Consider the following 26,617-nt stretch of genomic DNA (forward strand, 5'->3'; position numbering starts at 1 on the left):
CCCACTTGGTTACTAAAGGCACGTGATTTTTCGACCCCTTGAGAGTAAGCCTCTTCACATTATAAACAGTAAGAACCAACCAACCAACCAAACAGAATGAGGGCAGATTAAATATGTTTGTGGCAAGAAATTGTGGGAGTTCTCCTTTAAGGATTTCCATTTTCCATTTTCTCATCTGCTGAGAGGGAGAAGGAAAGAGGGAAAATGGAGATGTGAGGAGAGACGTCAATGCCTAAAACAACCTCTGAGAAAAATGAGAGAACTAGAAAAAACAGAATTACAGCACAATTGGGTGGGCCCATTTGAAATCGGTAACAATAAACTTAAAAGCGCTTGCTGGTGCCTCTGTGATTTCCTAGAAAGGGTTGAGAGGCAGGTTTGATAAAAAGACAGTTGGGAGGAATTAAATAACATTGACAAGAGAAAAGTTTAAGACTGATAACATGATGAAGAGGGAAGAAAACATATTTAGGAGGAGATGGATAAAAAAATAAATTACACGGATTGGAAATCCTGTTAAAAAGAGGGTGGAAGCCAATGACTGGGAAACATGGAAACAGAGGAAGTAGTATGTTTAGTGATCAACCTGAATTGATCACTTTAAAAGTAAATCAGTTCTGGGTGACAAGGAACAGAATGCGGGCCATGAACCCGAGTGCTTAAGTGGAGAAGAGGTGCTCATTCAAGGTGAGATTAATTAAGTGCAAGGTCAAGGTTGTGGAGGATGAATCACAAGAAGCAACCCAGGCAGCAACGAAGCAGGAAAGAAGATTAAATCTAGAGCATGGGTTCCACTAAACAACACACCACGTCCCAGTGGTCTGCCAGTGAGGCAGGTTACAAGGTGACATGAATGTTCCAAAAAACAGGGGTCTATGTAAGGTGGGGGAGTGCCAAGATCTAAAAGTAGAAAGATCTAGAGAGGATGTCAGTACCTGGCCCTGAAATACATGAGATATAAACTCCCGGTGCAGAGTCATGGGACATATGGATATGTGTGTGCACATATTTTATACATACATGTATATGTAATGTATATATATGCATGTACATATATATTTTTCTTTAAATACCATATGACCAAATATAAGCAGAAGTTCAGTACAGGAATGTATATATCCTACCAACTCTTTTCCTCAGGACTTTTCAAGTGAAAAACTTCCCCCTTAAATAAAACTATTACTTTTATTTTTTGAAATAAAATCTGCCTCACTTACTATCAGCAAATAAAATAAAGGCATAACTTTGGGAAAAAAGAAAAGAGAAAAAACCTAAACGCATGACTGGGTAGAATTTTAAGGTGAGGGCTAAAGAGAGCAGAAAAGACTACGTTGTATTATTCCTACACACTCCTCCTGTCTTGAACTCAGTATCGACTTCTGTGGGAAAACTCCAAGTCCCCAATCTGCGTGAGAAGTCTGCCTTATATTTTCCCACAGCACCTGGTTCTCGCCTCTGTCAGAAAACATATCACAGGTGCTGTGAGCGGCCATTATTTGCCTCTCACATCTTAGGGGAAAATTTAAGTAAGTTTTCTATAATCCTAGCATCTAGCACTCTGCCTCTTACATGGAATAAGGTTTACAATTAATGTCTATGGAAAAGGAATGAGCAGAAGAGGATGTTAATAGTCCAAAACTAAAGAAGTGAAAATCTTAAACCTTTTCAAACATACAGACACACATGAAACTTCCAGTCACCAGCCCTCTCTAATAGAAACTTTCTAAATAGATAGTAAATAGGTTTGGGTAACAGCAAGTCTCAATTTCCTTTTGTAATCAAGGGGAAAAAAAACTGCAGAGGAAAATAAAGACAACTCAAGTCACTGAGAAGATTTCAAATGTTTGCCAGTTTTCTGTATACCTAGAATGGAGCTGATTTTGATTGCCAGGGTTAATGCCATCTTTTCCGTCTCCTAAATTATTCATCTGAGGAAATAACAGAAGGCTATCTCTAGCCTGAAAAAAGTAAATCTGTTATGGTAATTGCATGTTTTCTTGTCTTGCCTATAAACCCTCGCCTTCCCCCACACCCACTTAAGACCCTGGAGCTCCTTGAAGACCTGCCATTTCTCTGCACACCTAACAACCCTCCCATAGTAGTTACACTGGAAACGTTTGGAGACTCAACTAATGTTGAAATATAAATGGACTATGCAGCACTAGCATTTAGAAAAACTAGCTCAGGATGTAGAAACAGTGGCTTTAAAACTTAAAGTGTTAACTCATCGGGGGCGGGAAGCCATAGCTCAGTGGGAGAGAGTGTGCTTAGGATGCAGGAAGTCCTGGGTTCAATCCCCAGGACTAAAATAAATAAATAAATCTAATCACCTTCCCCACAAAAACAAAGAAAAGAAACAAGAATTCATCAGTTTTCCAACTGAAATCAAAGAATATTATCATAAATCTGCAAATAAAATGCCCCATTTGAAACAATGATATCTATGCAACACACAAGCAGAATTTTCTCAAGGATTTTGAGAAAGACACCATGAAAGGGGCTTCTCTTTCTTGATCTGGGTGGTTGTTAAATGCATGTGTTCACTTTGTGAAAAGTCAGTTAAGATTTCTTTATTATACAGACATTTAAAAAAAGTGAAACAAGAGGCTTCAACCAGGAAAATGTTAACTGGGGAAAAGTTCTGCGAGGATGCTTGCCTTAGGAATGGAAGAGGCGACAAGTGAGAGTCATGCGGAAGGGGAGAAGGGCTGAGCAGGATGGAAGGGCGTAGTGAAGAGACATGCATTTTACTCCATATATTTCTCTGCTGTTTGTTTGATATAAGAAACTGAAAAACATGTATTACACAGTGTTTTGGCAAAGTTATCAACTATTAGACCTTTTATATTTATATTGAGATGCCTTCCCCCACTCTCCCCGCCCGCAAGCCTCTTGTTCCCAAATAACAGAAGCTGAGCATTTTGCAATTACAAAATCTCAGAGATGGAAAGATACACTGGACATAATCTACTACTATCTTATTCCCAAGATAAGAACTTTAAGGCCTCGAGTGGTTAAATGATTTGTCCCGGATTCCAGAGCTAGCAGAGATAGAGCTAGAATCCAGGTGCTTGAATTCATATGTAGTTCATTCTTTTAATTTCAAGCTCCTGTTTTTTTAAAATAATCTGTTCTGTGGAATCTATAAAACCACTGATTGGAAGTTAATATTATTTACTGCTCAAATCCAGGGTGGTAAAAGACTTCAAATGTAAGTTTTATGGGTTCAAATATGGCACAGGCATAAATCATAGTTAATTTTGGACTCCCTTTTTAAAACAATTATCACAATTATTTCTTAAATATATCTAGAAAAAAATCATTGGACAAACTAACATGAATCTAAATGTTTCTACAAAGAGTAAAAATGTATTCAAAGATGCAATTAAATAGGCACATTTTCAACAGTCGGCAGCTGTAAACCAAAAAGCAATTACTTTAGATATGATGAATTTCCAAGCATCATTTAAATCTTTTGTTTTTCACACCATGTAAACTAAGTAGAAAGCGGTAACCTATGTGTCAAAATAATTCTTTAATAAATGAAGTGATCTGCCCGGGGGTAGATAGTGCAGCTAAGAAAATTAGAAATGGGATATAGTGCCATTTACCTTATGGTCAATGGTTCAAAGCAGAAGCAGTTTACATTGGATAGCAGTTTAGTGAATGAGAAGCAATGTCTTGGTTAGCTATTCTGGGAAAGTGAGAATTCACTCCTCAGAATTCTTACAAGTTTCACATTGCCTGTAATCTACTTACTCCAAGCAACTAACTACTGAAAAGAACAAGAAACCTAATTAACCTTTTGACTGTTAAGAAACAAGTCTGTTTCGCTGCCAGAGTCTACTTTTTTGTTAAGATCTTCAAGAAACATATTATTTTAAAAGATGTTTGCACTTAAGTCTTAAAAAAAAAAAGAGAGACAAAACTGAAATATTACAAGTCCACTGTGGGTGAAAAAGAAAACATGAAAATTTCAATATTTTGTATTACATGATAATTCTAAGTATCTTTCCAATAAATGTGAATTCAGACATAACAGTTTAAGCTTTTCTAAAAGGAATTTTTTTTTTTTTAATTATGAAGGAAGAGATGAGAGATGAAGAAAGGTAACTTGCACCAAGTTGTGGACATTAAATTAAGATAGAGACGTGGGCTCAAATCTGTCTCTGCTAAGTGCTCTAGCAAGTCAGTTTCTCTGAATCTTAACTGCTGCTTCTGCAAAGTGAGAACCCTAACTGATTCACTGGCTTATTTATTTTTATGTGCCCACTATTGTACTAAACATTATATTACTATTATTCATAACTAGCTCAAGGATCTAGAACCCTCCACTGTTAAATGTTATGCTGATGTGTTGAGAGGCAGTTTTATTGCCAACATTTTATTCAGCAAACTATTAAAACAAATTTGAAATATTGGTATTTCAATACATATTGACTCAAATATGACTGAACCAAAAACATTTAAATCTTAACATTTTAAAAGAGACTGAGTGACTAAATTATCTTTAAAATCTCCCTTATGATTCAAAGAATTTAAGTACATCAATGCAAAAAAGTGTGGTTTCCCATGACTTTCCAGTGATTTAGACAAGCATTAAAAGTATTAACAAATGTGGATAGGAAGAATTAAGAAACTAAGTTGATTCACCAATTTATAGTGAAGTTCAAATAATTTTTTTTAGTTCTTGAAGCAAATGAGAATATATGATGCAAAAACAGGTGACTTATTCAAGGCAAAAGAAAGTCATTTTTGTTTCACCAGTAAATAACTATAATTTTAATTTTATTTTAAACACTTTAACAGCTTAAACATACACTAACAACTTTATATAAATAATTGCAAAGATATGTATAGTGGAATTATCACACATACTGATAGTTTAAGAGCAGGATTTTTATATTTTTTGATCTCTTTCTTCCCTCTCTTCCCCAGATAACTCATGTTAAATAACATGCATTTTCCTTATTTTCTCTATGTTTATATACTTAGGTACACATGGAATACAGATGGGAGGAGGATGGTCATTTTTATCCCCAACCAAAAAAGAAAAAGGGAAAAAAAAAAGGAAAAGAAAAAAAAGCAAAGGAATCATTATGTTGAGTCTTCTGCATCTGTATTTTCTCACTTAGCAATTTCTTCTGTAAATCCTAATTAATGATATCCTCCAATTCATTCTTGTCAATGACTGCACAATATTCCACAGTGTAGACTGCACCATGGTTGTTGCAATCACTTCCCTGTTGCTGCAGTCAGAGGCATTTACTGTGTTTTCAGCCCCTTCTCCCCTCCTTGAATGCCGGCTGTGGTAAATTAAACCTCCTTGTATATGTATCCTTTGTGCTAGTATTCTACTCCATGGGGCAGAGTCCTAGCAGTGGGTTGATGTGTTGAGGAACGCTTACTTTCCATTTTAACGGATGTTGCTAGATGTTTGTTCCAAAAGGCTGCAGTAGTTCACTCTTTCACCAGCAACATGTGTATCTTTTTCCTTATCTACGTAAGTGTTAGACCTTTTTCATTTTTGCCAACCTAAGATCTCACTGTTACTTTAATTGTATTTCCCAAGATGCTAGCTAGTTTGAGTACCTGGCCATTTGGATTGGTACTTTTTGTGAAATGCCTACTTACAGTCTTTGCCTATTCTTCTCAAGTGTAAACTGTTAATTTCTAAGAGCTTTAAATAGTGCTGATATTGAATCTGATAATCTGATTACAATTTTTTCCCCCAAATGTGTACTTTAAATATTAAACTTCGCCTGTGGTGTCTTGTCTCCTTTAAAGCTTTTCGTTTCCCTGTCTTGGCTAAGATTACCCCAACGTCTAGAACAACACTGTCCAACAGAGCTTTCTGCCATGATGAAAATGTTCTGTAACTGCATCATCCAATATGGTAGTCCACTAACCACCTGTGGCTAGTAAGACTGAGGAACTGAATCTTAATTTATATTTAAACAGCCACATATGGTTGTGACCACTGTATTGGATGGTTCAGTTTCAGAACTTAGCTACTGGCAGCGCAGTCCGTGAACCAGCACATGCCAGGGGCACCAATACCATCTGGAAGGCACGCTAACAATCGATAGTCTCAGGCCTTATCCAAGAACCACCATGTCAGTTTTCATTTTAACAGTATCCCAAGTGATTCACATTTACATTAAAGTTTGAGAAGCACTGTTAATAATCATCTGAGTTAGGGATTCTTAAAACTTTTTCATGCCACAGACCCCATTGGCAATCCCCATTGGCAATCTGGTGATACTTGTGAACCCCTTCTGAAACTAATGTTTCTAAGAGCAAATATTAAAATACACGAAACTGCAAAGGAAACAAATTACAGCTGAACAACATGGGTTTGAACTGCGGGTCCACTTACACGCAGATTTTTTCAATGATAAATACTACAGTACTACACGATCTGTGGTTGGCTGAATTCACCGGAAGCAGCGCAGCGGATAGGGAGGGCTGACTGTAAGTTACATGTGGATTTCCCACTGCGTGGAGGGACAGCACCCCAGTTGTTCAAAGGGCAACTGTATACTGCAATAAAGCTATCAAAATGTTTTAGAAAATTACATATGTAGTTTTTCACTTGATGTATTAAAGATACGATCTAGTAAGGGGCCTAATAACTACAGAAATGTGGAAGTAGTGACGAGCACAATCTCTGTCTAAAGATATTTGCACTAACTATACTGTGATATGAAAATACCTCATTTCTAATGTTGACACTCATAGTGACAATCCTACTGTGGTTTCTACTTGTATTTATAATCAAAGGAAATGCTAGATTTCAGGAAGAAATGAAAATAACTCATTTCCCATAACACCTGGAGGCCTATGGGCCCTAAATTAAGGATCTGGGTGATTGCTGAAGTAACGGCCCAGATTTTCTTCTAAATGTTTTAATCCAACTGGAATTAATATGTGTATATGTTATAAAATGTGAGGACTTTTTTTTAGCAGATGAATATACAGTTGTGCTAGGACACTTATACTAAAAAAAATTATTTTCAACTGAATTGAACTACCTTCATTGCGGCAGATAAATAGATCTATCTCTATATTCTGTTCTACTGATGGTTGTTTCTATGCCAATATGACATTAGTTGATCATATTGGTTTTCAAGTATACAATGAGTTCTTGGTAGGACCAGCACCTTCACTTCCCCCCACCCTTCAAATTTTTCCCTCACACTTTTCTCGGCAATTTTGGAACATTTATTTTTTCACATAGACTAAAATCATTTATCCAATCCCAATCCTTATACAGCACTTCTCTCCACTGAAAAACCAAACACAGAAATAAGAAAAATATTGCAATATAAAATAATTGCATTTAATTAATATATTAATAGTGAAAACACTGCTATTTTTTATGATTTTGTGTCCTTTCTAAGATATGGTGCTTCCAGGTACAACAGTAAGATTTAATAGTTTTCTGTATAGATACCCATTTTTTTTCTTATGCATTATTTCCCCCCAGCAAGTCCATCTCTAGCAGTTATTTCTCTAAACCTAAAGAAATGCTATTGATCGACTATACATTTATCCTGTATTCAGTTACAGTATCAAACTTCTGCATTAGTTTTAGCTGCTTTTTAAACAGAAAGAAATTTAAAATCTCCTTTTGAATTTTTATATGAAGTTTTTTTTTCTTCTTAGTGCACCTGCTAGAGCCCTCCCTCCAAGACCATGTGAGATAATAGTGAGCAACCCAGTCTGTGTCTGGTTCCTGATTTTAACAGTAGTTTTGTTTTGCTGTTCAGGATAAAATTTTTTACTAATTTTTTTTTGTAATATTTAAGTCTCTTTATTAGGAATGGTCACTAAATTTTATTTTATCATCTTTTATTGTCATACAATCATTGGCCTTTAGCTTTAACTTGCTGATATAATGGATTATCCTTTCTGTTTCAGAATAGTTTTAACATTTAATCATGAAGTATTATTCTTTTGATACATTTAGAATTTTTGCATCTGTAGTAATAAGTAAAACTGGCCTGTAGCTTTGTTTTGTTTTGTACTATCTTTCTCAGAGCATGCCATCTTTTTCAATACTAGTTTGGTACTGTTTAATTAACCAGAATCAGCCGTCCTCATAGAGATCAGCTGTGAGCTCATCAGGCTTCTCCAGCTGTGAACCTGGTAACCCCCGCAGCAGCAGCACACCTGCACCTAATTTGTGATGCCTCCATGGGACCTGTTCTAATCAGGTTCTCCATCTTTGTTGAGTCTTAGTAACCCTTGCTTTGTTGGGACATTTCTTTCAGTTTTCAAGCCTGTCACCATAGAGCTGCATGCAATATTAATGGCTAATAACTCCTTAGTTTTACTATTCTTTTTTCTTTCTAAAGATGACTCCTACATGTCTTCATTTTTCATCTTTCTCTTTAATAATAAAGACATTTTATGGCTACAGATTTTCCTCTGGTGCAACTTTAAATGTGCCGAAAAGATTTTGATATAAAATGTTCTCATTTTCATTGCTTTCTTGTTTTTACTTCCTCTTTGATCTAAAAGATATTTCTCTTGTTTTCCTTTCCTTTGACCTAAAAAATGTTTCTTAATTTCCAAGTTTATTTCTCCTCACCTTTTCATTATTGCTACTAAATTATGATAAAAGTAGGAACTATAAAATCTGTACTTAAAATATTATTATTTTACTATGTGGTCAAGAATATACATGATAGTTTTGTAAACCTCCTACTGATATTAAAAATTTTATTTTCTAGTCGAGGAATGTTAAGATCTATTTATGCCAACAAATCAAAATTATTGACTGAATTATTTTCTATCTCTGACTTATTTTATGGCTATTAAATCTATCCAATTCTGAAGGAAGTACATTATATACTTTCCCACCATTATTACATTTTCATTAACTTCTCTTTGTTTTTCTAAAGCCTTTTTTTCTTTATAGTTACTATGTTATTTAATATGTAGTTTATGACTATAAAATCTTTTACTATTGTTTTTGTTGCCCTGTTTTGTGGTTTTTAATCTTAAATTCCACCTTATCTTATATTAATATTACATTCTTGTTCATTTTTCATCACTGTAAGCCCATCCTTTAATTTTCAATCTTTATCAATATGCATTAAGCATATTTCTTATAAACAAAACTGAGAGTAGTTTCAAGGTCAATATAAAAGTCTCTTTCAATGGAATATTTTATTCCTCAGCTTTCTGGAGGCAAAGGAGATTTAATCCCTTTATTTGGAGGTGGGTGTTGGGCAGTCAATAGATTTTTACAGGCTAAGCTCTGCCAACAATCTGTTCCGACCTTGCTTAGGGCTTTCTCATACTGTGTCCAGGTTTTCACTCGGGCCAGGGGAGAAAAACCCCAAACTGTGGCAGCCTATCTCTAAGATGGCCTTCGTCAATTTCTTTCCTTGTATATGGCAAGATATTCCCAGACTGCAAAGTGGAGACCATTCCTCTTAACGATCTGTTTGACCAAGAGAATATGTTAGATGTGATGCTCTGGGACTTCAAAGTTATGTCCTAAGAAGACTTTCAGCTTTGGCCTGGGCTTCTTTACGCTTGAATGCTCACTCTGCAGGGGACCAGCTGTCAGGTCCTGAGACTGCCATGTTGCAAGACACCCAACTAGTTACATGGAGAAGCCAACGACTTCCAACGACTCCAGTCTCAGACAGGTAAGAAATATCCAGCTGAACCTGTCAGTCTTCAGAACTGTGATAAAAATTGTTTTAAGTCACTAAGTTTTTAGCATGTTTGTTACATAGCAACCCATAACTGGAACACTAGTTTTCCTAAAGCCCAAAACTTCAATCAGGTCTAGCTGCTTGCTAGCCCGAGTGGCAGCTTGGCTAAGAGGCAGATCACTGGAACTGGGGCAAAAAAAAGAAAAACGCAAAAGGAAATGCATTTAAGTTGACATCTCTTTTAAATAAGCCTGAACAGCAAAGCTTATTCTTTCAGTAGTTTATGTCGACTATATTATTTGACTTAACCTGTTAGAAGAAGGGTTTATTTAGTTTTGAGTTTGGAATGGCTGTACCAAGTAGTATGATGACTCAATTTTGACACTATTTCTCTCCATTTGAACTGTGAAACTTTAGTCATATAGTGACCCATGGTAGCATCTGGCCATTATTTGGCTGAAATGCATATTTTACACATTAAGTTGATAGCTGTTTTTAAAATAATCTTGCAGTGCTAATGCCACGACAAAATATTCTTAGATTTTATAATTACATTAAAATATGTTAATTATGTTGAAGACAAGTAATGGCATTAATAACACACAATATTTAAAATATGAAATTTAATTATGAATATAAAGTGTTTTTTACCTCCATCAATGAGATTTGTGTTCATGGTCTGTGAATCTGCCATATTACAATCCTAGATTGTTTATTAAAACTAAGATTCTTAGTTTCATCTCAGACCAAAATCAGAACCTATGGAAGTATCTAGGAATCAAAGTTTTAAGCAATGTTTATTTTATTTAACTTAAATGTAGTATAGAGGCAAAACTATTATTGTTTACTAATGAATCTGTCAGAACTCTAAAATAATTATAACTGATGAGTATCTTCAAAAACATGTAACTTTTAAAGGAATTTTAAATTCATCAGTTGGGCAGGATAAAAAAGAAACTTCAGAAAACAAATAGTGAATATTCCCTGAAATAAAAAAACCCGAATAACAAGTACGTGTCATTAATGAAATACTTCATTTTCATTCAAATAAAATTAACTGGATTACTCACATATGCATCCCTAAGATGAGCCTCAAGGTAATCTTGCAGAATTTTTCTCAATAAACGTAACTATGTTTCTTAAACAAGGAAGTTCCCTTGAACAAAACAGTCTTCTTGCTTCCTAGTTACCAAAGTTCTCATAAGAGAAAAATATTTCACCATTTCCTCATGAAACTTAATAGCTTTTTAAAGTACAGATTCACTAAAGTCCTACATGGTATTGGTAATATTTCTTTCTTTTGAAATGGGAGAAGCATGCTGAAATAACTCTACAATAGCATAACAGCTGCACACAGCTAAGCTACATGTACTGGACCAAAATTCTGACCTTTCATAAATAGGAAATAAAAGTACAGCACTTATGAAAACACTAAGTACCATACCCAAGCTCATGTATGTAATACAGCTCAAGATATGTTATAATTATAGACTTACTGCCACTTATAAATAAACTCTAAACTTGAAGAAAAAGATGAGCCCTATTTTCCAGTGTTAGTATCTAGACATTATTTCCAAAAAACTAAAGACATGGGAAAAAAAATCCACTAAAACTGGCACTTCTGGAAGAGTGACTTCCTTTTTAAAGGTCAAAAATCACATTCTATTACATTTCTTTCTTTTTAAAAAAATTGAAGTATAGTCAGTTTACAATGTTGTGTCAATTTCTGGTGTACATTCTATTACATTTCTAAATCAGTTTTCCCCTCATATCTGCCATGAACCAGCAGATTACATGAACAAAGGCAGAATTAACTGTGTGCTCGTGGGGCTTTAACGTCTCTGAATGTTTTTGTTAGGTGTAATTATGAAATCAGTGTAATAACTGAGACATCTTTGATCTGAAGACTACATGTTTTGCCAGAAAAGTTTCAGTTTTCAAAAATTCTACCTCCCAGTTATAGATCTATTGAATTTTATTAGAACATAGTATTTGATTGGTTTAAGGCAATTGATAGGAAATAAGGAATATAAATGAAAATAAGGTAACAATGTAACACTTTGGCCTCTGGGTCAAAAATGACAAGATTTTCCGAGTACCTCAACACTAGTTAAAGAAATATATGGATATATGCTGCCACCATGTGGTTAAAAAAAAGAAAATCAAGACCATCTTGGAAAAGACAGAACAATCCAGTAGTGTCAGTAAAATGGAAAGTTTGTTTTCCTAACTCAGTCTCAAAACTCAGAGATGTTAAAAAGAAAAAAAAGAAAAGAAAAAACCAACAAAACCTCAGAGATGTAACTAACAAATATCTTAGTTTCTCTTAGTGAACCACACAGAGTTGTCATGATCCTGTCACTTTGGAGGCATTTAAATTTGTCAGTTGTTGCTCCTTTTTAAAGTTTCTATTAATTTACTCCTTGTTCTATGAAACAGTAGTAACTTCTTGTATTTGTCCTGAGTTTTTCCTCTTGTGGATCAATCCTCACCTTCTGTGATTTTATGATTTGGTGATTTTTATGAACTTCAACCACATTTTTCCCTAGCTGCTGATGTTCATCTGACACATCCTAATCTTTATATGTCCTCAGATAGTAAACTTGGTTCCTCAAATACCAGATTTTAGTTTCTAAACCCAGAACTTTATGGTTATATCAGGAATTCAATAATCATTAATAGGTAAGAAGTGTAAATAACCAAAGTTACAATGTTCAAAACTGTACATTTTGTTCAAGGTCTAGTGTTGTGTTTTATTTTGCTTCTAACATTTTTCTTAATGATGCCTAAAACACCTCATCATCCATGTCAGTACAAAGTTAATACACATTGAGAAAAAGTTTCTCCAACGAAGCTACGGTGCTTTTTAGGGAAAACGGGATTTCAGAGTCAAATATTCTACATGCACAGACTGGATTTTCTCTTTCTTCACTTGTGCTTGAAACAAAATTGTAAGGTGGTTCCACTTCTGGTAATGGCTCTTTAAGTCCCCATCTGACCAACCCTACCGCAGAAGTAACCTTAAATTCTGGACAAAATATAGAACAACTACCTGAAGGCACAGGAAAGTGGCCCAAATCAGGCAGATTCTGGAGAGGAGTCCATCTCCCAGAGGAAGAAGGGAACAGCATTTGGTGAACTTCTGGTCTTTTTTTTTTTTTTTTTTTTAAATAGCTTTTAGCCTGAGAGTAGGTCTACGGTGTGCCAAGTTGGATGACAAGGGTGCAATAAAAAGTTCTGCGTCCTTCTAGCTTAAAGGACAAGAAAGTAGAGTTTGGGGCAACCCAGTTGTTCTAAGGTGAGGAGGGAATTCCAGAGACAGCCAGAAAAGGGGAACTCTGAGTTCCGTGGATAATCTCTGCTGAATCTCTGGTTGACCTCTGAACAACACACATGTAGGGCAAAACCAAGCAGTCCTACTAAGGCCAAAAAAACTTGAGCTGCTGCCCAAGAGACAGAGTATGCAGCCTGAGTACAAAAAAGTTAATTTCCTGCTAAAACAAAAACATCAGCACTATCAGAATGCAGTCTCCACAAAAAGTTATAATGTTAAGATCTAAATTTACTCTAAGATTTTAGAAAACAATGTAAAGTTATTCAGCATTTGAGGAAACAGGAAAATGTGACCTATTCTTAAAAGACAATCAACAGGCATAAACTCAGAGGAGACCCAGACTTTGGAATTAGCAATGATTTTAAAGCGGGGATTTTAACTATTCTCAATGGTGTAAGGGAAAATACGCTCATAATGAATAAACAAATAGCAGAGAAATAAAAACCATAATAAACAACCAAATAGCAATCTAGAAGTGAAGAATCCCACTCTTAAATTTTACCCTAGAAAAACAAAAACGTATGTGCACACAAAAGTCAACGTTCAAATGTTTATAGCAGCTTCATTTATAATGTCTGCATAGTGGAGATAACTCAAATGCCCATCAACTGGAGAATGAATGAAATATTACCTAACAATAAAAAGGAACAAACTACTGATATATTTAAGAAAATAGTCTGACAATTTCTCATAAGTTAAATGACTGGTGGATGAATAGATGGATAGATATGTGATTAAGACAAGTACAGTAATGTGCTAATGGCAGAAATAAGTGATGGATATACTGATGTTCATTGTAAAATCCTTTCTAGTTACCTATGCGTGAAAATTTTACAATAAAATAGAACAGAATTATACTTTCTAGAGCTGGTGACTAATTCTGAACAGGCTAATTTCGGGAACATGAGCTGAGAGGTTATAAAAAAGAAAACATATTGGTTATAATCAGCCTACTTATTTTCCGAGAGCTTCCTCTGATTTGCCTTACTAGTTTAGTATTTACTCGGTAAAACTTCTCTATTTGCAAACTCGAGATTTTACTTTGTGTTTCTTCTCCAATATTATGTTTAAAAATATTAAATACTGAATAAGATTGGACTTTGTTATCTCTGGGAAATATTTCATTAAGTTCCTTTTCATTTCCAACTTTTTGGCTCTCATCTTTCAACTACTAAAGAAAAAAGCAATTCCCTAAGGACTCATAACAGTTCTTAAGAAGTCTGTCAAATTTTTTTAAAACTAAAATTTAGAAGCCTGTCAATGCCTTTTTCAAAGTCTGCATATTTCATTCTGTGCTTCTACTTATACACATGTAGAGTCACTGCCCAAGTGCAATATTACAATATGTTCACTTATAATATAATTTTTTGTTGACCCCCTTCCATAGGTTTATATTTGCCTAAGTAGTCAGTGATCCCAACCCTCACCCATCCTACAAGCTAAGTGAGGACAGAAGTGTGCTTTATCAGTGTGTAGTTCTTGGTGTCCTCAGTTTCTGGGCCACAGGCAGGCAAGATTATACGCTTGCTATAGTTTCAAGTTCATCCTTGACGTCCTTTAAAATTCTTGGGTGAATATCATCCAGTCATGTCATTTTTTAAAGTTTATATTTTATTCAACTTTAAATTTATACAACTTCATTTATAAGACCCGTGTCACTTGCCTTAAAATATCCAACCCTAAATATACATAAACTAAAGACTGAAATATTTGCTGAGTTACTGCATGAGGTCATTCAAGTAATATAATATGAAAATTTGGATCACGTCTTACTAAAAATCAGTACGTTAACAGTGACTGCAGTCATTAAAATCATGACCTTGTCCCAAGCCTTTTATCTTACTGATTATTAAACAAAGTAGTATTTCCTTTTATTTGTCAAATTTTGGAGAGCTTAGAATCAATGGACAATATCTTTCACTGGATGCATTTTCAATTTGTTCACTACGAGATAAAATATTTATTCTCCTTAGGAAGAAATCCAAATTTTCTCTCAGAATTGTTCAAAGGAAAATTTACTTTTTGGGGGGGGTGGGTCTAGAGACTTAAAATTAATGATATCACTACAAAAATAAAAATTTTTTGCTACTCCATTTGTATATAATGGGCATTTTTGTGTTTCTTATTATCTGCCTCTGGCCATCAATATTAAATAGTCTATATACAGCACACATTCTGAAGAGAAAAGAAGTATGAGATGCCACTGGAAGCATAATAGAAATCTCCAACTGAAAAATTACTAATTTCATTTAGTACTTTGAATAAACTGCTTTTCCTCACCTGCTAATTTAATAATCTTTTTGATCACCTTCCTTTCTATAAACGTTCCTCTGAAGATCATAATCTTCTCTATCTTCCTTACCTGGTGATAATCACACTTTTCAGTTTCTTTGTTTTTAAAGTGAGCCCCATCTTTTGGTGAAAAGATCATATATAGTTAAAACTCTTGCCATTAAGATAAATGATCTCACTTTACTAATAAAATTATTATTTTAAACACCATTATGTAGGATGTAAAGAAAGTTCAGAGTCCGTGCTGGTTTGACTTTTAATTTAAAAATATTCAGCCTATTTTTTCCTCAGTGTTGGGCAAGTTGACCTGACTTTAAGAGTGGTTTGATAGAAACAAGGATAAAGTGCTCCTCCAGGCCTCCCTCTTAAAAAAAAAAGAAGTCTTTAAGGAAGGCTGAGGTACCATAAGGTGCTACAGAACCAAATCTGAAAACTCATCTGCCTTGTCCCCAACAAACCCTGTGCCACCGTCACCGCTGCCACCAGCACCAGCACCAGCACCACTGGCACTGGCACCAGCACCAGCAGTTATCACCACCAGCACCACCGGCACCAGCATTACCAGCACCACTACCAGCACCAGCACCATTACCATCCTGGGCATTTTACGGAGACAACTGAGATAAAATGATTTGCCCAAGGCTGCAAAATTAGTAGCCACACTGGGACCTTCTAACTTTGTCCTTTATTATTTGACTATAGATGCAACATTTTTAAAAATTAGGAGCTATCTTTCAAAACGTGCAAAACAGTTTACATGCACAATGCAGCAAGTTAGCAGCAGAAAATAAACAAACACAACAGAACCTAAGGTAGCTGGGTTCATATCAGCACATCTGCCTCTCTGGCATTGCTCCTGCTGACTTCAGTGCTCCTATGAGGAGAAGGAAGAAAGCTGAGCCTTCATCTTGCCCAGAATATTGGCTCTGTATTAATGATGTAAGCAGATTCTGTCCAGCACTAATAGTGCAGCAAATTAGAGCATCAAAATATAAATTAAATTATAAATATTTATTTCTGGATAATAGATCTTTGGTAACAGCTTTGGTAACAGGAAATAGAACATAAAATAAGTTATTCACATGAGACTTGGCTAAAAATCACATTTGTACTTTGAAACAGAAACGTGGGCAATTCAATGAAATGAATGGACAAATAGTACTATTTTCTCCATTTGACAGAGCAGAAAACGTTGAATGACTTGTTTAAGGTCACACACACAAAAAGTGTCAAGATATCAAGTAAGGTTCCAACCCTAACCTACTAGAACACGAACCCTGGGAAGGGCAGACACTGTCTCTCGTGTTCACTGCTGCCAGCGCCAAGCACAGCACCAGGCATCTCTGGGATTGATGTTTTTAGTGCACGTGCTCTGAACAGGTATTAGGAGCGCTAACTGTATTTGATGAAAAAGCAAAAATGACTGATAAATGGACAGGAGTCCCCTTTCATACCACCAAGGCGAATCTAATGAAGACCCGAGAAGGAAATGAGTTATAACAACGAAATGCTCACACATTTGACCTGGTGGATTACAGGTCAATATCACGAATGTACCCTGTCAATCTCTAAGATGGCTATTTCCAATTTAACCTTCTTCCTACTACTTATGAAGAATCACAGCAGACAGCATCCCTGAGTCTCATTTTTTTTTTTATCATTGACTTTTATATTCCTTACCACACAACTTGAGGAAATGTGTATAGAAAAACTCGGAGCCTCTTCCCACCAGGGATCAGAATCACACAAACCTCTGTCAGTTGCTTCAGTTGAACTTTGTTCTCACTTAATTCTTCTGACAGGTCATTCTTTTTCACTTGGAGTTCAGCAATTTCTTTTCTTAATGGATTCACTAGTTCATAGAACCGAATCTTAAAAAAAAAATCGAATTAATAAATAGTCCTGAAACCCAAATTACAATTAAAGTTTGCTAATTAATAATACTCTCAATTATCAGTAGTATCAGGAAAGTATTAAGGTAAAGAAGGAAAGAAATGCCAGGGACTTTCAGATTACACGCCTGTATACTAAAGTTTTGTTGTACAAAACTGAAACAACAGTTAATTGTTTCTGACCACTAATACTTTAGTAAGTCTTAATGTTCAATGAAGTCCCCTCAAGGCCTGGATTATCTATGACTCCCCACCCTGACACAGTCTCTCTTTCCTCTGTTCCATCAATACTCCATTTTCTCCTCTCTCATCTTCTACTACTGTTCACACTATCAGCTAGTTATCTCCGGAACACATAGAGTTCAAGAGTTTTGCTCTTACTGTTTCCTCTGTTAGAAAGCTCTTCCACGTATAAATGTCTGGCTTATGCTTTCACTCCCTTTAAGTCTCTGATTAAACATCACCGTATTAGTAAAACCCTCCCTGATTCCCCTAACTTGATTTAAGTTAGCATCCCCTACCCCCGATGGCAGTTCCTACCCTTCATCCCTGCTCTTTTCCCCAGTGTTTATGACAGAAATTCTACACATTTCACTTTAAATTTATTGTGTGCTGGTCCACTGGAGTGTAAGCTCCACGAGGACAGGAATTTTCGTCTGGTTGTCTGGTATGTGCACTGCTTTAGCTCTGGTGCCTAAATATATGAAAAGCCTATTCCCTTGGCTCTTGGTGAAACTCTACACACTACCACTGCCATGGAAGGGATAGTCAGGATGAATCAGGAGGTATTTTTCATGTCACTATTCCTTCCAGTAACCTCTCCTCCCACCCGTAATTCTCTCAGGGGAATTTGCTGGCCCTAACTTTAAAGTGTTCCATCTGATGAATTCCTATAAAACTAAGCTATCGGCAAATTAGCAGATGGTAATTAGGGACTATTTATTGTATAGACATACAATCCAAAACTCCTTAACATATTGCTGTATTGCACGGGTACCATATCTGGTAAGAGGTAAGTCCTAAGGTCAGTACTTAACACAATGAATCTGCATATCATTAACTAGTTAGGACTACTGTCTGAAAACAAAAGATATGACGTGGAACATTAACAAACCAGAGAGCAGAAACACGTATCACTGCCACTAATGGGACACTTTCTGTCTGCTATGGGTGAGGCCGCAATGACAGCACTTGAGATATTTAATTGGTTTTGGACAGTTCTTTGGGTAGAAAAATTGTATCGGAGCTGTTTAAATGAAAAGCTGAACAAGAAGACAGTACTCCGTTTTATAGGAAATCATTACTCTGGAAGCCAATCCAAGTGAGAACCAAGAGTAGCAACCACCACTCCAGCAAAAATAGTAGGTAATATTTATTATGTGTTTCCTCTGTTCTAAGCATAGTTTAAGCATTTTACATACATACTCAGTTAATCTTCACAATGACCTCAACAGAAAGGTGCTGTTATTATTATTATTAATCCTCTTACAGATGAAAAAATTCAAGCCTCTTAGGGTAAAATGACATCTATAAATTACAGACTCGTAGTCCTCAATGTGTGAATGTGTGCTCTTGGGACCGAGGCCCCACCCTGCCACACTGAAGCCCTTTTAGAAAATCTATATGATCAAAACTATTTTCCTAGCAACACTAAGATTTTCTGCCTGTTTTGCTCTTATTCTCTTATGCCTGACAAGTGGCCTTTGCCAGTAGCTACTTGATGTGTGATGGTATCAATGCCATTAAGGCTAATGAAATGTATGCTTCTGTATTCCTGTTTTTAGACAATATCTCAGCTTTAATTTCTAACATGGTAAATATGAATAGATATAGTCCATATAAAAAGAAGCTCTTTGGGGTCCTCAATAATTTTTAGAATGTAAAATAGACACTGACACCAAAAAAATTTGAGCCTACTGACATAGACCAATTCCATGTATAGATTTGTGTAACCAACACAGCAGTCAAATCCATAAAGATCTCCCCCCAGCACCCCCTTTCCATCACGCCCACCCCCGCTCCTCTGCTATCCCTAAGCCCTGGCAACCACTCATCTGGTCTCTCTACAATTTTTCATTTTGACAATGTTACAAACCACCTCAGTTTATGATAAAATAATTCATTTCTCTGGATTACCCAGCCATAACTTCAGAGCCCTATTTACCGCTGGATTTTGGAGACTGATGGTTGAGACCCTTTAAAATCTGGTGATCTGAATACCATTCACCATCTTCAGATTGGGGCCATAAAATAACTTACCCATTAGGTACCTCAAAAGTTACGGCTACTATGTAAATGACAAACTTCAGTTTGAAAATACATGCAGCTTTTTTTTTTTTAATACGATACAAGACACTTACAGATACATATTCAGGAATGGAAAGCTGATCTTCGGGAAACCCTTTTAGTTTCATATATTGCTCTTCTGTCAACTCAAAGTCACGCAGGTTTCGACGAATATCTCCAGCTTTCTCTCTCAGCTGAAGATTCGTCTCTTCTAGCTGTTTCTGTCTCAATAAAATAGTTTCCATTTCTTGTTTCATTAGCTCTTGATATTTTCTACATTAGGAGAGAAAGCATAGCAAGCTTAACAAAATCTTTGAGATTTGATTTTCTCAGTTACTTTTTTATAGTAACATAAACTTAAGAAATGAGATGCTTAATAGTATTTTTGGCTCCAGCTAAATGCTTATTTACTTAACTAGTTAAACATGAAATGACAGTGCTATACTAATTACTAAATGGGCAGCTACATAAATCATTAAATAAAAAACTGATATTCTTAAAAAAATAACTTTTAAAAATCAAATTATAAAATTACACATTTCTTCTGCTTAAGGTTTAAATCCTATATACCTGTTTTGGACCCTACTCATTAAAGTCAATTTCCATTTGTCTTTATCCAGGTACATCAAGGTATACCTCTTTAAGGCAGCAACACTGAATCACCATAATGTATTCATTCAATGAATGAGGTAATAAAAACAGTAATCCACATATAATCATTTTTCTCGAGGAATACATGTAGTAGACAGTTGTTGCCTACCCAAAGATTTTGAGCAGAAAGGCACCATCTGATTTTCCCTTCTCCCTGCTTCACTCCCATCAGCATACAAACATGCTGTTATTTGTTCTATCTTAAAACAAGTGAACCCCAAAAAAAAAAAAAAAAAAAAAAAACCCCCACAATTTTTGACTCCACGTCACTGCCCCTTGTTTCTCAAAAGTTGTCTATACACACGCTTTCCAATGCTTTTCCTCTTAAACCCAGGCTCATCAGGTCCCCACCCTCCTACTGAAATCTCAGGGTCATCAATAATATCCAGATTGCTGATGATCAATTATCAGCTCTCTGCAATCCCTAATGATAGCACTTGGGACGTCTGGTCTCTCCACCCTTACACACTTTTAACACCATATTTTCCCCTCTTCATTTTCCTCCTTTTTTATTCATGGCATTTTCTGTCTTTCTATCTAGTTTGTCTTAATGTTGGCGTACTCAGTCTTCTCCTCTGTCTGTGTTCACTCCCTTGGGGAATTCATCCAGTCTTGTGACCTAAATACCATCTATATCCTAATGACTCCCAGATTTAAATCTCTAAACCAGTCTTCCCACATATCTCCACATGGATTCCTAATACGACAACTGTAATTTAACATGTTCCAAATTAAACTGCTCTTCACTCACAAACCTATTCCACTGTGGTTTCACCATCTTAGTTGACAGCAACTCTATCCTTTTATTTATTCAGGCCAAAAATGTTGGTACAATCCTCCATTCCTCTTTTTCTCTTAAAACACACATCTAATCCATTAAGACATACTATCAGCTCTAATCTTCAAAATATATTCAGAATCCAATCATTTTTTACCACTACCAGTTATCAAGAGGATTATTGCAATGCCTTCTAACTGCTCTCTCTACTTTAATTTGATCAATGTCTAAAGAGTTAGAGTAGAAGCCCTATTATCCAATGCAGTGGTTTGCAGTGTTATCCCTGAGCCAGTAGCAATGTTAGCATCACCTGGAGACTTGGTAGAAATGCAAATTCTCAGGACTCAACTCAAGTCAGAATCTGAGGGTGGGATCCTAACATTCTTTCTTAACAAGACTTCCACATGGTTCTGATGCAGGCTAAAATTTGAGAATCACTGATCTAATGTGAAAGTGCCTTATAATTGGTCAGATAATTTTTTAAAATATCAGTTAAACAGTGAAAACTTATAAAGGGAAAAGATACATACTTTGCACATTTACCTCTAATTAAAATATAGAAATAAACATTTATTTGTAAAACTTTCTACATATGATTTAGTTTTTTTTTAACATGGAGGTATGCTTTGTTTTTGTATAAATCATTTTTCATGTTTTCCAGTTCAATTTCTTTACAACAGCAGGAGGCCTTAAAAAGACACTTGGGAAGAAATTTGAGGATACTTTTTATAGATTTGATTTTTGTCCCTAATCTCTAAACATCCCTTGCTTACACTTAATTTGATAATCTTTTTAGTCACTCACTATTATTAAATCTTTCCAAATAATTCATTACAGTTTGCAGAGAAATGACATATCTTTTTGATACTCATTTTTAAATACAATTATAATTAAGTGATATAAGCATGTTAAGTAGAGTTGGCATATGCATCTTTGAGAGTAAACACATCAGACTCTTGATAAACACATAGCTGAGCTGGAGAACATATGTAGGCAAACAGAAGGTACCTTAACCCAAGAGAATTCAATGTGCCATAAAAATGTATCTGTATGTTTTATAGGCCAAATGAAGAAGGGTTAATCCAGACAGCCAGTTAAGTGGTAGTGAGTTTAGAGAGCTTCCACTGTCATTAATGGTCACTTACATCAGCAGTGTTTGTTGAATGAATGTTGAATTCTGGCTTTTTGTATTTTGTGTACTGCAACAGGTCGTTTTTTGTTGGTCTGGATGTAAAAATTATTACCATCTTTAATTTAAAATGTCTCCCTTTTAGCTAACAAAATCACATGCATGAATAGGTAATGATGTTACTTGTAACTGCTAAATAGGTATGCTTGTTTTTTAAAATTTTTACCTGGCATCCTTTTGTTGAAAAGTCAACTGGTTGTCTAATCTCAACGTTAGTAGCTGCTTCTGGTGAAGTGCATCATTAAGCTTTTCCTCCAATTCTTCAATCTTCATAAAGAGAAAAAGGTAAATTATATGGTCAATTTTCAAATTTATCATTAAAAAAACCCTTCTGTTTGAAAAATACTAAATATTAAAAAAGCAGTTGAAAGAAACAGGTAAAAATGGATAGAAGTTTTGTGTAATGGTTGTGTCTATTACATACTACAAGGTCTGCCCATACAAATGGTTGTCAAACTATGCTTTGAAACTGCTGCCTTTAAATGGTTTTTTGTCAGGCTGTCACTAAAATTATTTTTTCCCCTTACCCCAATCTCACTGAGAAACTCCCTGACAACTGGCATTTTATGCTGCTGCCTCACCCAGGTAATTATTTCCAGGCCAGACCCTGCCTAGAACATACACTCAAATAAGTATTTCTATTATACACCTTCAGCTGATGACCACGTGGGTGATATATAAATGTCCTCCAAAGCGGAACAAGTCATTAACCTCAATCTTATACTCCTTGCATCTCCCTAGTCAACAAAGCAAAGAAACCTGAGTCATGTTTGATATAACTAGTTCTCCCTCATTGCTTGTTCCGAACAGACATCATTGTTTTTTGTTGTTGATTTACTGCATAAAAGCTGTCAAAGCTGTCAAAGCTGTACCATCCTCTTTAATACCTGCTGACAAGTCTTCAGTTAGATCCCTATCATCTCTCACCTGGATTATTATAATGGTTTCCTCACTGGTCTCCCTGCCTTCAATTTTGTCAATTTCCAAGCCTATCTTCCTTTATTTTATCTTTTAAAAATGCTATCAAAAGTGTATTTCTCCAGGAAAAGGGAAATAGCTCAGTGATAGAGCCCGTGCCTAGCACGCACGAGGTCCTGGGTTCAATCCCCAGCACTCGTATTAAAAAAAAAAAAAAACACCTGAAGTGATTTAAAAAAACAAACCAACAAAAAATTTATTTCCCCCATTTTAAATCCTTCAGAGGATCCTGACTGTCTTCATAATAAATTCCAAACTACATGACAGACTATACCTTTCCTTCTTGATCTGGCCCTTGCCAACCACATCTCTTGTCATTAGCTTAAAAGAAAACTCTGTTCCAGCCAAAATAAGTGCTTGTCATCCTCCAAATATGTTGTGTTCTCTCGCTTAAGCCTTCATGCACCTGATTCCACTCTTAGCCTGTTTAAAAAATTCTTTACTCTCACCCTTTCAACCCAGGCAATTCCTGTTCACCCTGTAAAATACGCAGATTAATTTAACAGTCAATCCTTAAGACATTCATGTGAATTCCTCTTGCTTCATCAAATTCTCCTTCTCTACTGGACCATTCCTATTGTTAAACAAACATATTTTGTCTCCCATTAAAAAAAAAAAACAACACAACAATAACAAACCACACTCCCTTGATCACACCTGTTCCTCTGTTATAGTACCATTTTCTCTGTTCACCATCAAAGCAAAACTTTTATATGGTTTTTGTCCCACACTATACCCAAAACAGTTCTTGTTAAAGTTATCAATCACCTCCATAGTACCCAATCCAGTGGCTCTTTCTGTAGACTCATCTTACTTGACAGCATGATTTGGCAGAGCTGACCACTTCATCCCCTTCTGGCTGACATGATACTCTTCCTGGTTTTCCTTGTAACTCACTGGATCCTCTTAAGTTTCTCAGCTTCCTTTGCTGGATTTTCTTCCCCAATTTTAAATGTTTGATTATCACTGGACTTGATTTGGGGCCCTCTACTCTCCCCAGGTAACACAATCTAAACTCATACATACTCATGCCGATGTATATCACACACACACACACCCACCCACTTCACTCCTCTGGTCACGAACTCTCCTCCAAAGTCTAAGTGACAATCTCACTTAGGAGTCTAATGGGCATATAAAGTTTAACGTGTTCAAAACAGAACTTGTATTTTACCTCCCACATCAGTTTTCTCCCAGTCTTCTATTTCTCAATAAATGGCTCCAGGAGATGAAGCTTAAACAAACTTGAGTCTTATATAAGGCAACAGCCTAGAAACTATCTTCCGCTTCTACCTTAGCCGCCCTTAGTCTATTACTTCAGTGCCACTTTACATACAAAAATCAGGACATGTAATTCTAATTGCCTAAAATTTGTGAATGGCTTCTCTGACTACTTAATCTAAAGCAAGGGTTACTATACAATGGTAATGGACTGAAGCCAGCCCACGTCCCATTCCTGTATAGCCCACAATCTAAGAATAGGTTTTACATTTATAAAGTTGTGATAAAAAAAAAAAGAAGAAAGAATATGTACCAGACTATATGTGGCCCGCAAAGCATAAAATATTTACTGTCTGGCCCAGGTCTTTACAGAGAAAGTTTGCTAACTTCCTATCCAAAGCAGAAATTATGTTTCTCACTTGAATGCGATCTCCATAAAAAAAGGACTGTCATATTCATTGCTATATTCCTGGCAACATGTCTCAATAAAGTCTTAAATCAACAAACGGTAACCACATTCCTCATAATTACTATTTCACAAATCAAGAAAACTGTTACCACAAGGAGAGAAACTTCTGCTTTTTTCAGGGTCAGAACTTTTACAATTTTGACTATTAGATTAAGTCCCTCAACTCAGAGACACTCAAGCTAGAAGAGTCACACTTCCATTTCCTAAGCAGTAAAGAACCTACAGATCTCTAATGAGAGAGAAACAAAAGAGATTTGAGCATTCAAAAACTGACAGGCAGGAAGAGTGAAGAGGAAAGGAAGGAGAAAGTAAGTGGAGAAAGGACGGAAATGCAGGCAGCAACAAGTGGGGATAAAAGTGCAAAGCTAACAGTCCTCTAGTATCAGGAAGTTCAGCCTAAGTGTCTCCCCTTCTAAGTCTCAGTCAGCAAGCAGCTGAGGAAGTGGGAATCAATGCTTTTATGTTTCCTGGGACCACTATGCTTGTTTTCAGACATGGAGAAATCAAATAAACACGGGTCAAGACGTTCACAGTGATAAACTGAACCATTAGGAAAAAGCTGTAATAAATATAAACATTGTATTGCTGCTATACTGGTGGGAAGAGATGTTAGATTATGTAGATTTACCTATTTCCTAACTGAAAAAGACCGTGATCTGTTGAAAAAACCATCACTTATCTCCCAACATCAAGTCTTCCCCTCTTTCTCAGGTAACTGATTTTCATTAGTGACAACAATATTTCCAGTTAAAAACTTACATGTCCCAGCTGAGCTCTCCTTGACCAGGATGCTATGTAGTCCTAGTCAACTGAGGTCACAGGCTTGAGCTTCTGGGAAAGCTTCTGGGACAGACTCACTGGCAAAGGCCCCATTTTCCCTTCACCCTTCTCCTTATTTCTACCTATAGCATTGACACAAAAGTGTCAGCAAATCAGTCATCTGTGATTTTGAGGTGAAAAACATAAGCAAGAAGCAGACACGTAGAAGACTAAAAGGAGCCTGGGTTCCTAATGATATCAAGGAGTAACCATACCAGGTCTAAATTACCTATTTTCAGATTCCTGTTATACCAGAGAAATAAAATCCTTATCTTGCTTATGCTACAGGTTCCATATTTCTGTTACTGGCTGCCACCGTGTTCCAAGTTTCTGGTCCTAACAGCTGAATTTAATCTCTGAAGCACTGGACAGCTGGTTCAATCTTTTTCCACAGAAGAAATACCAATAATATTCACGACACTTGACCATTCAGGACTAGTTGAATGCATCCAATGACAGAAAGCTCAGTAACTTAAAATCGTACCATTTAAATGCTAATAACAAGAACAGTTTTAAGCTCAGCAGAAAACTGCCTTTCCAGTGACTCCCAACCATTTCATGGAGCTGCTGAAGGAAATTTATTGTTTGCAATGCTGGAATGTGACATTTTCATCTCTGTATCCCTGATGGTCAATCAATCAGTAAGCTCTGGACAATGAATGAATGGCTAAAAATACAGTTCCTCCATTAATTCCAGACTCACACGTTTTCACATTTTTCACCTCTGAAGATGGAATGCATCTTACAATCCACAGCACATAACAGTTTCACTTGGTAGTTTTTGACCGCACAGATACATGTAATGGTCCATCTTATAATCAAGATGCCTTAGATTTGACGAATTATGGAGGATTAATTCTTCTACCATATTTCTTCCCATATTTGACAGCAAACAGACCCTAAGGGGTTTTTAAGCAGGATTTTGCTCATAGACAAAAACCCCAGAAAGGTAGAGTAGGGGACTACTCTGGAAAGCAATTTGGAAGTATACATATACCCTGTGAGCCAGAAACTCTACTCCTGAGTATATGTCA

The 26,617-nt window shown here is 36.0% G+C and overlaps 1 protein-coding gene across 5 annotated transcripts in view; it reads right to left on the minus strand.

The window, feature by feature from the left end:
- PIBF1 (progesterone immunomodulatory binding factor 1) overlaps positions 1–26,617 on the minus strand; it is a 170,899-nt gene that overhangs the window by 141,616 nt on the left and 2,666 nt on the right. For 4 of the 5 annotated variants that reach the window (XM_014566953.2, XM_006193839.3, XM_032496881.1 and 1 more), the window contains exons 3-5: positions 22,263–22,363; positions 19,553–19,751; positions 17,052–17,171 (exon numbers count right to left, since the gene is read on the minus strand). In XM_014566953.2, the coding sequence (XP_014422439.2) occupies positions 17,052–17,171; positions 19,553–19,751; positions 22,263–22,363 (420 nt within the window). Of the gene's footprint in view, positions 1–17,051; positions 17,172–19,552; positions 19,752–22,262; positions 22,364–25,523; positions 25,650–26,617 lie in introns of those variants that run through there. The other variant, XM_032496883.1, reaches the window with a different exon arrangement.

Source organism: Camelus ferus, chromosome 14 (genome assembly GCF_009834535.1).
Source record: "Camelus ferus isolate YT-003-E chromosome 14, BCGSAC_Cfer_1.0, whole genome shotgun sequence".
In the NCBI taxonomy this organism is placed as follows: Eukaryota; Metazoa; Chordata; class Mammalia; order Artiodactyla; family Camelidae; genus Camelus; species Camelus ferus.